Genomic DNA, 15,773 nt, shown 5'->3' on the forward strand with positions numbered 1-15,773 from the left:
GGAGGCTCTTAAGGATCAAGGGTGGACTAATGCTATGCATGAAGAATATGGAAACTGTCAGGCTACAAAAACGTGGTCTCTTGTTCCATATGTTCCCGGAATGCCTGTACTGGGAAGCAGGTGGGTATTCTGCACCAAACTACACACTGATGGCAGCCTTGACAAGCTGAAAGCTCGTCTCGTAGCTCAAGGATTTGGTCAGCAAGAGGGAATCAATTATCTTGAAACATACAGCCCGGTTGTCCGTTCTGCAACTGTAGGGACTGTTCTTCATATTGCCATAATAATGCAATGGGAAATCAAACAAATGGATGTTAAAAATGCATTCTTGCATGGAGATTTATCAGAGACTGTATATATGAGTCAACCGGCAGGGTTTGTTGATTCAACAAAACCAGATCATGTGTGTTTATTGCATAAATCTCTCTATGGCTTAAAGCAGTCTCCTAGAGCCTGGTTTGATCGATTCAGTACCTTCCTCTTGGAGTTTGGATTCAAATGCAGTATCAAGGATCCATCTCTATTCATTTACACACATGATAAAGACGTCATTATGCTCTTGTTATATGTGGATGATATGGCGATTACAGGAAATAGTTCAGCTGATATGGCAAGAGTGCTTGAGGAACTCAGTAAACAATTTCAAATGAAGGATATAGACAAGTTGCACTATTTCCTTGGTATTCAAGCTCAGTTTCACGAGAAAGGCCTGTTTCTTTCCCAGCAAAAATATGCAGAGGACCTTCTTATTGTGGCTGCTATGGCTGACTGCTCCCCAATGCCAACTCCAATGCCTCTTCAGCTCAACCGAGTGCCAGATCAGGACAAACCGTTTCATGATCCAACATATTTCAGAAGTTTGGCTGGTAAGCTTCAATACCTCACCTTTAACAGACCTGATCTACGATTTGCTGTCAATTATGTATGTCAAAAGATGCATGCTCCATCTGTTTCTGACTTCACAAACTTGAAGAGGATCTTACGTTACCTCAAAGGAACACTTACCATGGGAATTTCATTCACAAAAGACACTGATTGCACTTTAAGTGCATACAGCGACAGTGATTGGGCAGGATGTCCTGTTACTCGCCGATCCACTGGTGGCTTCTGTACTTTCTTTGGTCAGAATATCATTTCTTAGTCCTCAAAGAAACAGCCCACTGTGTCTTGCAGGTCCACTGAAGCTGAATACCGCGCCTTATCTGAAACAGCTTCTGAACTCTCTTGGACAGTTCCTGGCTGAGAGAACTCGGTTTTTCTCTTCCTGTCACACCAGAGCTTTGCTGTGACAATCTTTCCTCCGTTTATCTCACTGCCAACCCTGCTTATCACAAGCGATCAAAGCATTTCGAGTTGGATTACCATTATGTGTGTGAACGTGTTGCATTAGGTTCTTTGTTGGTGAAGCATATTCCAGGTTACCTCCAGCTCGCGGACATCTTCACCAAGTCTCTACCTTACCAGGCATTCTGTGATTTACGGTTCAAACTCGGTGTAGATGTTCCACCAACACCAACACCGATTTTGAGAGGGGATATTAGAGGTTATTCTGCTCACTCTGTTTTTGACAACATATCAAAGCAAAACGACAGTGCAGAGAGTAAAAAAAAAAAGATAAAGTGGACCAAACTCTGGAAGAGCCCAAGCGTGTCTTTGTAAATATAAAGCCCAAATTGGAAATAACTCCAACGGCTATTTTGCAACAAGACAAAGAGAAAAAAAGAGGAGAAGGTACAAGTCAGAGCATTAAAGACAAAGGCACGCCTCTGCAATGTCGTAGGGAAAAGCAAGCTGATCACCTCAAGTTATCTAATGCATTCTCAGCCCTTGATCAACTGAAAGAAGACTGATGAAACATCTGTCTCTATACAATTTAGGGTTTTAGATTTGTGTATAAATACTCTTATACTTGCATTGTAAAACCTTAAGTGAAAAAGAAATCAAAGATAAAGCTATTCATTTCCCTTTCCAGAAGCTTTGCTTCATCCTACACGACTAAGGCACAAAAAAAATTATGGGCTATCTTTAGTAAAAAAAAAATATATAATATTATTTTTCAGTTTGATTAACCAATAAACAAGGCATATTTTTGATTTTCGATCGCCTCAAAAAGACATGAACCAGCGCTGAGTGATGGTGCTTGGATTGCTCAAGATAACAAGAAATCAGTTATTTTTCGTGCAAGGGAAGCATTCACTCAATCTCCTAATCAAATCATACCAGAGCTTCGAGTGATCATTTGGACACTTCGAGTGCTCGAGATCTTCACCTATCGGATATAAGTATTGCCTCAGATTTGGCATCGGTGGTTGAAGTGATCTTGAAACCTTCTTCTTGGTCTATATCAACAAATTTTGGGCCAGTTTCCATTGATGCAAATTTGAGTTAGAAAAAGTGAGCTCTAAAAGACGATATTTCAAAAAACGTCATAAGAGATGGTCGTTTTTAGTCGTAATTAGCCATCGGCTTGGCTTCACAACCATATACATCGAGAAGCATCCTTGAGCATCTAGTTATACTTTATTTAGGGGTTTCATGCGATTCTATGTTTTGTCTGCCCTCTCTCTCTTTTGTTATGTACTCGAACTAGTTTTCTAAATAATAGTTCATTTGAGCGGACAAAAAAAAACGTGTATCAAACATGTTTTAGTCTTACATAAATTGAAAGAACTATCAAATTACGTTTAATTTCCATAATGTAAAATAAGATGAGCATGCTAACTGCTATGTACGCTCTCAGTTAATTGGTTTGTTGGGTTTCTATAAAACTCAAACCAAAACATAAAAAAATAATTTGATTATTCATAAGATAAATAAAAATATGCATGAATAGAATGAAATTTCCACTAACAAGAAAAAAAATTCCACTTGAATCTACGTTTCAAAAGTTCAAATTATGTAGGAGGAGGGGATGAACCTTATCATTAACCTTTACACTAAAAAAATCACGAAATGATAAAGAAATTGATTGCATCGTCAATTCACTTGTTTGTTTTAATTATATTCAGCATATGAATGTAATAATCTACTTTCCTAGTTTTCGTAATGACTTTGTATATTTCGAATGAAATGAATGAGATTAGAGGGCAAAAAAGGAGAGGAATAAATTGATTGCAAAACAATGAAAACATATTGACCAGAATTTAAAAGAATTTAGGTAAGAAGTTATCGATAACTGATATCTACACTCTCTACAATTTTTTTTTTGAATTTTCTAATTGAATAAATATGATAAGAACATTCATAAGTTGAAAATCTTGTGAGTAGCATATTTAGGTAAAATAGTTATTTTGATGAACACGTATCTTTTTGGTGTTTTGTTTTTTGTTTATTTGTTTAATTGAGAATCTAAATGAAAGGAAATGGAAGACATACAGAATCAGAAAGTAGACCAAAGTTACATGGCAACTAAGTAACAAAAAGAAAGAAATGAACGAAAAAAAAGAAACAAACCAAATCTTTTGGTTTGGTTTGGTTTGGTTTGGTTTGGCTAGGTTAAGTTGAATTTCAAAATCAAAACAAAAACAAAAGCAAAACGAGGGACGTGTGAAGAAGCAAAGGCTAAAAAACTTTTTTGGTTGGACGTGGGACATAACCATTTGTTAAACGTCCCAAAACCAAAAAACAATATTAACTTGCCAACTTGCTTTTTCATTCTTCTTCTTCTTCGACATTTAGACATAACGTGTATTAAATTACACATTTAATTTATATATTTTAAAAATCTATAAACTTTTGTTGTTATTCGTTGATTTAGGCTAAGCTATTCAATTCTTGTTTCTTTGGAAACTGTTCTTATGACTGACCCTTTTTTAACCCCCTTCATGACCATTTGCTTTCTTTCTTTATTTTCCTCCTTTTTATCATCAAAAATCTAAATTTTTTATTTTTATTTTTGTTTGGTCATATGGTAAATTACACATTGCCGTCTCTTCCTAATAATCCTCTTTTCTGTTCCCATTTGTGTTTTTGTTTTTGTTTTGTGCTTAAGAAAGAGCTTCCTTTCTGCCTCATTCTTCTCTTCGTCTTCCTCTTCTCGCTGCAACAAAGCGGTAGGTCTTCTTCTCTTTCTCAATCGATTTAACCCTTTTTAAAAAAATTTGAAAATCGTTTCGTAGAATAATTTATCGACCTTTTTTTTTGTTTTTATACTTTGATTTTAGGTTCTTTAGATCGATTTTATGTATTTTGTGGATTCTGGGTTTTATTGTTTTTTCCAAGCTCGATCGAAATCGGTTGGTGGGTTTCATTCATTGTAACTTTTTTTTTTTTTTTCAATTTAGTCGCTTTATTTTTGAAATTTTTTTCTGGCTTTGATCATTTGAAATCCAGTTGAATCGATTGTTTCAAAGGTGGTTCCTTTAGATGGGTTTTGAGCTTTGGTCTCATCGCATTTGAATGGATCTCTCTACTTCTATGAACTTGTTTTTTTTTGTTTTCTTTGTTTGTCTGAAGAGAAAAGCTGGCTTCTTTACGTTTATTGAGATATAAATCTTTCTGATTTTTGTCTTTGAGGTTGTTGATTATTTATCTGACGATGCTTTACCTTCAAGCTGTGGATTTCTTTTACCTTTGCTTTACCTTGCTGTTTGATATGTTTGCTTGATATTGGGGCTTTGTGATACTTAATTTCTTGGTCGGTGATTTTGTGAAACTCTAGAGGTTGTTTAGTTGATATGTCAGAGACGCCATATCGTTGATCAGGCAGTGTTTATTTGAGCTGTGCATTTTGATATTCTCTTCATTTTCTGATGCCATTGTGGTGGTAGTTGAGTAAACTCTTTTCAACTATATTGTTTAGTTTTGGTTCAAGTGGCGAAGTGGCGTGGTTGTTGCGTGGTTCTAGCTTCTATTTGGTAATGGATAATTCAGCTTGTACAAAAGCAAAATTGAAGTTTTTTTCATGCTTTTAATGGTTGTGTCATATGTATTGTCTTGTTAAGAACTCGTATGTCATCAGTTTCCTGCTAAAGCATTTGTGTTTTAGTTAGGCATTGCATCTATGAATCAGTCTTTATCTGTATATACCTGAAGTTGCATCTGTCTGCGTAGTACTAGTTGCAGCGTTCTTGCTTTGAGTTCCCCTTGTGCTCTTATAGGTGAAGCTCGGCTATATGATTGTATACGCAATCTCAGGAAGCCATTTCTTATTACAATTCGAGGAGTTATGTCTTGATTGAGAGTGTTTGTGTTATCCTCGTCTTTGTTACTGAAAGATTTGCTGTCTTTGTTCTTGTGCAGTCTCCCTATTAGGCACATTGTTGAGAACAGGAATAGTCTCGTTAGTTCTCTTCTCCCTAGTGTAACTGTTGTTAAAGCTTAGCCGAGATGCAGGGAGAGAGGGCCAGTCTCGGCTATTTATCAGAGGCCTTGAACTTTGAGCACGGTTCAACCTCAAGTAATGGTGTGATAGATCATTGGGAGAATGTTCACAGTCTTGGTGATAATGACTTGCAGGATTACATGATTGCACATTCTGAATCAAGTACGTCACATGCAACCTCAATTTCTCGCGAGCAACATGATCTACACAGGTTTAGCCTCGGCGAGGCTAGCTCTAGTAGCACGAAGAATGAAGCTTCCAGTCACAGCGAGCTGCGAAGAAATGAAATAATTGATTTAGACCCTGAACCATCTGGCCCGAATCAACCTGTTCAGAATGTTAATCTGAATGCAGAATATATAGATCTTCACGAGGATATTAATCAAGTTAGGGAACGGTCTGGTTTCTTTGAAGGTAATGGACCAGGGACCAGGGTTTCACAACCAAGCAGACTTTTCGAAGAAAGTAGTGTTAGAACAGGTTCTTCTGCAGAGGGTCGTCGTGCATCCTGCAAGAGAAAAGTTCTTGAAGGTAGTATTGGTCAATCTTCTTCAGGAGGTTATCGTGATTACCACCATGGAGAAAGCAGTTCATGGACCCCAGCTTCTACAGTCTATAGGCCAGGAAATGGTTTAAACATATCTGGCTCACTTGACCATGGTCCAAGAGGACTAGTCTCTGGTACTGTTCCAAATTTTCCTGTTTCTGCAGTTGCAGAGAGCTCCAGTACTAGAAATCCCTCAGATCAGCAAGAAACTGTAAACCCAGCTGCCTTTTCTGCGGGAACTGTTATCAGGCGACCCGTCCCTCCATCGCAGTCTAACTTATCAAGACTTCTACCAGCAGATCAACATATGTTGGACTTGAGTCAGGGACAATCTTTAGGCAATGTCTTCTCTCGTAACTCAAATGCTCATGCTATGAGCATACCACCTGTTTCAAGGAATATGCTACCACCATTTCAGTGGACTGATGGCTCACTAGCGGGTGGATCATCGAACTCTACTGCGCCCGTTGAGAGAAATCTTCATTTAGATGAAACCCGGTCAAGAAGCGTATCAGGAAACATTCTAGAGAATCCCTTGTTTATTCCAGCTCCTGAAATCAGGAATTTAGCTCGCGGTCAGAGTAGCAGAAATGCAACAAGTGGAAGCCTGAATATCGCATCATCAGTGTCCAGGACAAGCTCAACCATAGGTGTTCAACCACCATCTTCTAATCTAGCGTGGACCCCTTACCAGAATATACCTCATCATCAAAGAAGAAGATCCGAACTTGTCCGTAGGTCATTGATTTCTTCCCTTGCTGTAGATACTACAAACCAGAGATCTGGTGATCATTCAACACTTCGTTCGTTGGCCCCTGCTGCCCCTCCGGATGGGCTTGTACTTCAGCCTGGTGGTGATACTAGTCAAATGCATAGTCGGGCTTATTCGAGAGCAGGTCCGTGGTTTGATAGGCAAGGGGATAGTGTGGTTGGGGTTCCTCAATCTTTTCGGGCCTTAGCTGCTGCAAGCAGAGGAAGAAGTAGACTTATGGTATCCCAGGTCAGTTCTACAAGTTCTATTGTCGTGAAGCGTTTGAACCTGTGTGGTCTCTGTTAGCTTTAACTGACAATGCGCTTTTCTTCTGGATAGATGCAGAATGTCTTGGATGTCATGCGTAGGGATCCTAATAATAACTTGCGGCTTGAGGTTAGTTTTTGAAAAACCAGTAAAGACTATTGCAAAGTTATCTAAATACTACTTGTTTTGTGTCTGTCTATGTTGATTTCTTGATGAACAAAACCTGATTTGTTTGTTGTTTGTCCAGGACGTTATGCTTCTAAACCAGTCAGTGCTGTTTGATGGGGCTGCTGGTATGCATGACCGTTACAGAGACATGCGACTTGATGTAGACAACATGTCATATGAGGTAAAACACTCATAAGCCGACCATAAAATCTTTGTCGGGTCATATTAAATTGTGAAAACCTCATCCTTTGGTTTCACAAACTTTAGGAATTGTTGGCACTAGAAGAGCGGATTGGAGATGTTTGTACCGGTGTAAACGAAGAAATCATATCAAACCGGTTAAAGCAGCGAAAATACAAAAGCAGCAGCACAAAATCTCCACAAGATGCAGAGCCATGCTGTATTTGTCAGGTAAACAAATAATACTAATAGGATTTGAAGAAAGATTAGAGCTTTTTCGTTGAGTATGAATGGTGAAACTCTGTGCAGGAAGAATACACCGAAGGAGAAGACACGGGGACGTTAGAATGTGGTCACGATTTCCATAGCCAATGCATAAAAGAATGGCTGAAACAGAAGAATCTTTGCCCAATCTGCAAGACCACAGGCTTGAACACAGCGAAGAAGCGGAAAATAGAATGAATGATCATTCAAAAGAGCTTTTTTTTTTTTTTTTAGTTTGTTTGCAAAATCAGTTTATAAACTACAAAATGAAAAGAAACAGAAGACACCCTCAAGCTCCCACCATTGCAGAGCCTCTCACCAGAATGCTACCACTGGCAAGTTAGTCCCAACTTCGTATGTTCTTAACGCCTGAAACTGGACACTCTCTATCAGTGGTTGGTGGAAGGATTTGTGATTGAAGGGAAAAGATGGAGGGTGTGATAGGGAAAATGTTGGGAGAATGCATTTTTTTTTTTCTATGTATTTATTTGGATAATTTAACTTTTACCCATTGTCAATTAATTTTATGAAACCATTGAAAGAAGTCGATTTTGAGATTCCCTTATAAAGGATTACTAGATTTTAACCCTGTGCATTCGCACGAGAATATTTTTTATTGTTTAACGAATTTTTTAATATAATTTGTGTTTTTGAGTTTAGATATAATAATTTTTATAAATATATTTTTTAATAAGTGAAAATATTAATTTTTGTGTTTAAATATATTTTTATAGTATTAAAATTAATTATGATTATAAAAATATAATTTTAACCTGTCCGCTAATATTAATTCAAAATGAATTATTATAAAAACATAATTCTAACTTTTTTGTTCATATTACCACATAATATAAATATTTGTTAAAAGTTTGAGATGTATTAACAGTATTATTTAATATTATAATTTTCTAAAATTTAATCAACGAAAGGAGTCTACAACTGGTTTTTCAAACCATATTATAGTGTATACAATAATTTTTAATTTTTTATGTTTTTATTTTGTATGAAAAATATATTTTCGATATATATGTATAATTCAAAATTAGTGATTTTAGTTACCAAAATATTTTTAACCCGGTTTTTATATATATTTTTAGTTCTATAAATTTTAAAAAGTATATTAAATATTTAAATTATACATTTAAATTTTACTTATTATTTTATTATTAATTTGTAAATAAATCATAATCGTAAATATATTATATAAGCAACATAAAAATTATATCATTTTACATCATTATAAATATTTTATATTTCAAATATGACCATTATTTTTCATATGTGAATTATGTTTTTTTCAAAAATTCTAGATATTTTTGATTAAAATGTTGAATAGTATAGAAATTATTTAAATTAGAATCTTTAAATCAAATCTAAATTAATATCTGATTTATTATTTTTAATCAAATGAAATCAAATCTAAATTACTTATATTTAAGGAATTCTAAAAATATTTAAATTAATAACTAATTTTCGAAATTAAATATAAATAATTATTAAAATTATTTTTAAACACTTAAAAAAAATTAGGAGTGTTTGGAAGCAAGTACTAAATGTGCTTCTGTTTTAATATAATAGATGATTATCTTAGAAGCCCATATATTATCTTGTCAGTGGCTCTTGGTTTTAGTTTTGTTTTACTCAAACTATTAGCTTTTTGTTAAGAACTTGAAAAAACTTAGTCTTGATGACTTATAAACAAGAAGGAATGAATAGAGTTATCAATTGGGTTTGACTATACCCAAATGGACATGTCTTGGGATAAAGATGGCTTTCCCCAAAACTGACTATGGTCAGAAATAACTGCAAACCAAAAGATGACCGCGTTTAAATATTATGGAAGTCCGAAGATGACTACGCGAAAAAGATGCACACTATTTTCTTATTGCATATTATATTTTTTTTTGGTTTGATTTTTTGGTTTGATTTTTTGGTTTGTTTTATTTAGATATGGTATTATGTTTAATTATTTTTTTCTTATAAAATTAAATCAAAATGAAAATGCATAATTACATTTTGGTAGTTTAAAATCTAAAATATCACTACAAGTCTGTTGGCAACTTTATGCGAGTAAGAGTTTTAGTCAGTAATTGCTAACGATATTTAGGGCTGTCTCTATTTCTTTTTAGTTCTAAGCAAAAAAAAAAAAAAAAAATTAAGGACTTTTTTCAATACATATATATACATATATATATATATATATTAAAAAGTTTTTAGGCCATTTTTTTAAAGATTTTTTTTTATATATATAAAAAATAAGTGTCGACTCTTCTCGCCACCCGCTAAAGCCGGTCATGAAGTTATGATAGGTAACTTTCTCGCAATTTTCCAAGGTTATTACTTGTAACACAATTTTCTCGTAATATCAATCCTCCAAAATGCCTTGGACTAGACAGAATGAATGGTCACTTCTACCATCAGTTCTAAGATTGTATGGGAGAAGGATTAATAGAGATGGTCAAGGAGTTTTAAAACAAGGCATCCAGAGAAAGACATAAATAAGACAAACATTTGTCGCCTCCCCAACCAGATGCCTCCGTGCGACTCTGATGGTTCCTCCTAGCTAGTTACAGAACATATATTTCTAGATCATAGTTAATGATATAATGGTTAAGCAAAGAACTGGGAACGAGGAGTTGCATGCCATCAACTGGAGGAGAAATTATGATGAGGCCATCGAACCATCACCAGAGCCAAAGGTCGTTCCCGAGCTCAAAGAAGCACCAATGACCCGCTCCAAAGCAAGGAGGCTTAGAGAAGGGTTCAACTTGGCCGTGGAATCATTACTAAGTACCATGGAAATTGGAGATGCATTCAAAATCGAGCCTCAAGAACAATACACGCGAGATAGCCCCAAAGGACCCGACTTAGACATAATGGAGGGTTTCGCGCGTCTGAGCCTCAAAGAGAGCCAGCCTCAACTAGAATCAGGTATACATGTTTACTTGGCAGGAAATGGAGCACAGAACACCAAGAATCTCGAAGAGGCCGCATTGGACCCTCAAGATACAACCGTTTCAAGACCCGGAGCCGCTAGCGAGCCAACGAGACCCAAGGAGGAACATGAAGTGGGACGCATGAAGAGACTTGAAGAACTCGCAGGACACGACGTGGACATGACCCTAGATGAACTAAACATCAAGACTAACAAAGGAAATCTCAAGGCTAACGAGCGAATCAACGAGATGACAAGTAAGCCCACAGCCGGCCGCAACCAGGTATTTTCCATTTATACGATTTGTGCAGGTAACATGGGAGTGTCTTAGTGGTGTCTAACACCCTAGATGGCATCAGAGGTGCACGGAACAAGTCCAGAAAAGGTTGCAAACGATTAGTTTCTTTTCCTTTTTTTTTTTTTTTTATTTTTAAGTAAACTTTCCATTTTTGTGTCCAAATGAGACGCTTTGCCATTTTACTTTATTTCTTTTTACAAGTCCTGTTGTTTTGAGTCCTTAGTGTCGTTTTATTCTTTGAGCCGAACCCTAGAAGGTTCAAAGCTGACGGACTGTTTATAAAGTCCCACATGCAGCTCTTATACTTTAACCTTTTTTCTCCGATATCAATAAAATAACGCCGTTTTCCTCTTAGCTTGTGCTTGAGAGACCTTGTTTGTATTCTTGCGTGTGAGATTCACCAAGAGGCAAGCCGCAGTATCAGAGATCCTCCATCATCTCTGTGGTGCCTTCGATCCACTTCCAAACCCCTTACCGATCCCTCAAGAGAGAGCGTTAAAGCCAGCTTGACAGATCCCATCTCGATTCAAGTCTTGTGGAAGCAAGCCTTGTCTTACCATTCTCATCCCCTGAGCTACACGAGAAAGCATCATAGCCAGCGTGTTGTTCCCACCAAGCCATCGATTCCGCAATCATATAAGCCTCACCCGAGTCTTATATCAAATTAACCCTCATTGAGGAAATTAGACCTGGTGGAACATATGGTGAAGATGTCTATTGCTAGGACTACACAAATACAGACCAATACACAGTAAATTTAGGATCCTGAGTAGTCACCCATATTCTAGATAAGGAGAAAGACCAACAAGATATCACCCAGCTGAGTCTAGAACTCTAGATGTCTTATTCCAAATGGTTTGGAAGGTAGAAGCCAATCCAAAGATACAACATTTCTTGTGGAAGTGTGCAGGTAATAGCCAACCAATTGCAGCAAACTTAACTTATAAAAATATGGCAAATTGTGAAAAAGTCAAGGAAGAAAAGAAACTGTGAACCATTTTCTTTTCTAATGCACGTATGCTAGGCTGATTTGGAATATCGCTAATTAATATCCCTGCCCACCAGGAGGTGAAATGTCAGTCTCACTTCACCAATCTTTACCAAGTTATGATCATATCCCAAAATCACTCTCAATAAGTATGTATCTCATTTATAAGCTTATATGGAGGTTGTGGAAAACAAAAAAAACAACTATGTTTTTAAAGGGTTATATTATGAAGTTCAAGAAACAGTAATAAAGGTGATGGGAAAATTATAGGAATGGGTGGCAAGGAAAGAGATAAAAATCCACAAGAGGCAGTCTACTGAAAGCGGAGATGCACATGACTCTTGGAAACTGCCTCCACAACAGTGTCTCAAATGCAACTTAGTTGCAGCTTGGCCGAAGGAGGGAGATTGTGTGGAATTGGTTGGAACTTGAGAGACCATGAAGAAAATGTAAAATGGTAAGCGGCAACAACACTGCCAAAGTTGAAAACGGTGCTTGAGACAGAAGTATAGGCATTGAGATGAGCTATACAAGTCACAACAGGATTTGGCTACTAAATGTTACATTCGAGACAAATTTAAAGGAGCTTATCGAGGCATTAACGACAGACTATGTGTAGCCCATTTTCAAAGTGCTACATCAATACATACACTAAATGTTTGCTCACAACAACCACAAGACTGTGTTTCATCCAAGAGGAAGGAATGAGGCAGCCAATAGAATAGCGAGAAAACCTTTTTCATTTGAATATTATGTCCCTAAGTTATATTCTATGTTTTCACACTAGGTTAAACCCTTGTTGTGGTTGATAAACAGATGTAATGATTTAATTTGGTTTGACTACTACATGTAGAACTATTAATTTTTAAATGGCCATATACATTTTCATAGGAGAGTTATCCAGTGAGTCATAGTCCTTGAAAAAGAGGCTAAAGACATAATGTGACATCCCAAAAATAGGGTTTGGTGCAATTTCTTTTTTTCCTTTCAACCCCATTATTTAAAGCCCATCATAAAAACTTTCAAGCCTAACTTTCTTCCTAAAACCCTAAATCTAAACTCCTCTCCACTCTTTAAATAGAGAGCCACGCCCTAGAAGAGATCAGAGAGCTATCTTGTGGCGATGAACCTTAAAGGAGAAACCACTGTAGCCATCTAAGAAGAGTCAGATCCGACCTGTTCTGGCATAAAAGAGAAACGTACAGGCAATTCGGATTGGATTGGCCTAAAAATTAGTATGTATTATCCTGACTCCCAGATCTAGCTGTAGCCGCTGGCATGATCTTCATTTGGAGTTATAGTTTGAAAGTTATGTGCATTTTTCCGATGCAGATCCGCACAGATCAGATTCGCGAGAGGCCAACTTTGGAAGCGTTTTGCCGGTAATCCAAGAATCTCTAAAAGGCGATCTACATACCATTACGAAGCTCCTGAATCCATCTTTGCAGATCTATCTTGGCGGTCTCCTTTTCGAGACCTTGGGACACATATTCTAACCAGTCCTTCCGATGCATCATATCTTCATCCACAAGGCAAAGGTGAAGCGGGACTTGTGGATCTATAGGTTGTCTTAGACATATTTGTATATGTGTGTGCTGAACCTAGAATTAGAGATTGATTGGTAATTAAAACAGATATGAATGATTCTTTGTGAACTGTTGTATGTATTGTTAATTGGTGTTAGTCTATGCGCGTTAGAACGCATGATTTATCCCGGCCTATGGACGGATTGCTTGTTGGTCTTCATGAAAAGTTTCACGAAGTGAGACCATGGCTGGACCATACACAGAGGAAATGTAGCCAGTATAGAGGCTGACGGGCCTGTGAGATTTGTGGCTGACGAGTCACCAGATTTAAACAGATTTACAATGTGACGTTCTCATGAGTGAGAACTTATGTGCTAGGTTTCTGTGTACTTGTGAAAGATTTATGATTGTTGTTTGTCTAATCTTAAGTTAAGTAGACATATATATGGTTATGTTTAATTTTTCGTATAGATCAAGCAGACATGTAAAATCGTTTTCACTGAGTATCTTCAAAATGCTCACCCCTCTTTTTTCTTTCAAGTGTCGTTTAAAAGATCATTTTGGCGTAGAGTGCAAGTCAAGTTATTCAGTAGGGTTTCTCCAGTTTAGGATGTCTCACATAACCAAAAGAATTTCCTAAACGTATGCAAACTACAGCAGCAGGAAACGCAAACAATAAAACAAGATTGATAGTGAGAGTACCAATAAGATATTGTACAATTACTTTATACTAAAAAGTAAAAACAATACTGATTTTGATCCATTCCTATTTTAAACGGATCTAGATAAGTGGGGTTTGATCTCTGTGAGAACAAATGATTTATTTAGGACAAACTACACATTATACTAATATAATCCTGTGGGAATACCGAAGTGTCAAGCGGCTTATTTTAATGTTGGTAATAAACAATATCATTATATTGACTCGACTGAAAAAGATCATACTAAGGTCTGTTTTTTTCTTCCACGCTGCATCTGCTTCTGCCACAGAGCGAAACGGTGATGACAGTAATACCTAACGAAGCAAAACGACCATGTGTTGGAGATGCTGCTGGAAAAAGAGGTGTAGCAGGAGGTGGTCGTGGTACCTAAAAAATGATGCTGTATTTTCCCAGCGTCACCAACAACACCGGTTAAAAGTAATTGCAGCAGATGTGTGAGCATAAACACAATTTTTAAATTCTTTACAGTGTAGTTTTTGTCGTCGAACACTGACGCAGCGTTTATGAAAAGAACATGGCCTAGTTGGTTTATTTGATGTGACAACGACATTTGCAATCTCATTTAAAGGGTTTATAAGACGCTGATTGTGGCTAGGTGCAATTTTTGTTAGCGGCGGACTTTGGTGATGGCTTCTATTTTCTATTAGGTGAGCAAATTCTAATATATTGGATTTCATGTTTAATTGGATGTTTGTAAATTTTATATTTAGGTTCAATCCTAATTAATGTGTACAAATGTTGCAAATATCTTGGTACAATCGATAATACTAGTTGAATGCAGATCAATGAAAATGTGTAATACACAAGCGCAACCAGAGTAGAACGAATACACCATATGTCAAAACTCTTGCTCTCTTATCAGAGAAGGGATACTAGTTTAACCAAATATTGTAAACTCCATAACAATAACTAAATCAGGAAGGAAAGTAAGTAAACGAAAATATTTACGAAGGATGATGTTACTAAGAAACAACAATTTCTTCATAGGTTTTTCGACTCATTTTTCTCTCTTCTGGCAATTATCTCTCTACCTTGTTCATATTTTCAAAACTTACGATTCTCCCAGTTACAAAACTATTAAATTTTATACGATTTTTTTGCAAAAAAGTATAGTATATTTATTGAACAATATAAATTTTCAATGCATTATTTGGGTGTTTACCCCTCTTTGTCTTTTGCCAATAGTTGAAAGGGACAAACCTTGTAATGATTATAAGGTTATAAATCCATGCTGTATTTTTTTTTTTTTTATATCCAGAAGTAAATCTCAGGTTTTTCGGGTTCAGACTAATCTTTTTTGGATCCAGCATCTTTTTCATGTAAATTCAATAATAGCCCGCATAGTTGAATGGCTAAAAATTAATAATGTGATAATTCTACATTTAGGAAAACTCAATCCCTAGTCTAAATCCACAGAGTGATATTTTTCATTAGAAGGAACCATCCCATTATCACCTTTTACTTAATCCATGCTGTTAGAGGGGAGAAAAAATCTAATTTTTTTAATACCAATGAGATCCGTCAAAAGTCCGGCCTAATACTCGCTTTATTAACTAGTAAACAACACATGTGTTAATAATGTTGGCTTGTGGAGACTAACATACATGATATGACCATATATCGTAATATCGAAATTTAAATATTAAACCATTCCAAAATCATAAACCCGTGGCAAAATATTAAAATATATTACTCTTAACAATATAAATACACAAAGCTAACGTGACTTAGCTTGCAAAACAGCTCTTTCAAGTTTTGAAGCTCCATTAACGTTGGCAATTAAAACCAAACGACAGAAAACAAA

The 15,773-nt window shown here is 36.3% G+C and overlaps 1 protein-coding gene across 1 annotated transcript; it reads left to right on the top strand.

The window, feature by feature from the left end:
* Positions 1-3,939: 3,939 nt before the first annotated feature.
* LOC18020565 (probable E3 ubiquitin-protein ligase RHG1A) lies at positions 3,940-8,086 on the top strand. Its single transcript, XM_006403260.2, has 6 exons — positions 3,940-4,052; positions 5,242-6,870; positions 6,961-7,017; positions 7,136-7,237; positions 7,324-7,467; positions 7,546-8,086. The coding sequence occupies exons 2-6, from the start codon at positions 5,329-5,331 to the stop codon at positions 7,696-7,698; spliced, it is 1,998 nt and encodes a 665-aa protein (XP_006403323.1). The 5' UTR covers positions 3,940-4,052; positions 5,242-5,328; the 3' UTR covers positions 7,699-8,086.
* The last annotated feature ends 7,687 nt before the right edge of the window (positions 8,087-15,773 follow it).

Source organism: Eutrema salsugineum, unplaced genomic scaffold, assembly GCF_000478725.1.
Source record: "Eutrema salsugineum unplaced genomic scaffold, Eutsalg1_0 scaffold_17, whole genome shotgun sequence".
NCBI classification, from domain to species: domain Eukaryota; kingdom Viridiplantae; phylum Streptophyta; class Magnoliopsida; order Brassicales; family Brassicaceae; genus Eutrema; species Eutrema salsugineum.

Excerpts from the sequence above, each read along its gene's own strand:
- LOC18020565 (XM_006403260.2), top strand. The coding sequence starts at position 5,329 with ATGCAGGGAGAGAGGGCCAGTCTCGGCTATTTATCAGAGGCCTTGAAC. Across the intron at positions 6,871-6,960 it reads GTAGACTTATGGTATCCCAG|ATGCAGAATGTCTTGGATGT; the intron begins GTCAGTTCTACA and ends TCTTCTGGATAG. Across the intron at positions 7,468-7,545 it reads AGCCATGCTGTATTTGTCAG|GAAGAATACACCGAAGGAGA; the intron begins GTAAACAAATAA and ends AACTCTGTGCAG.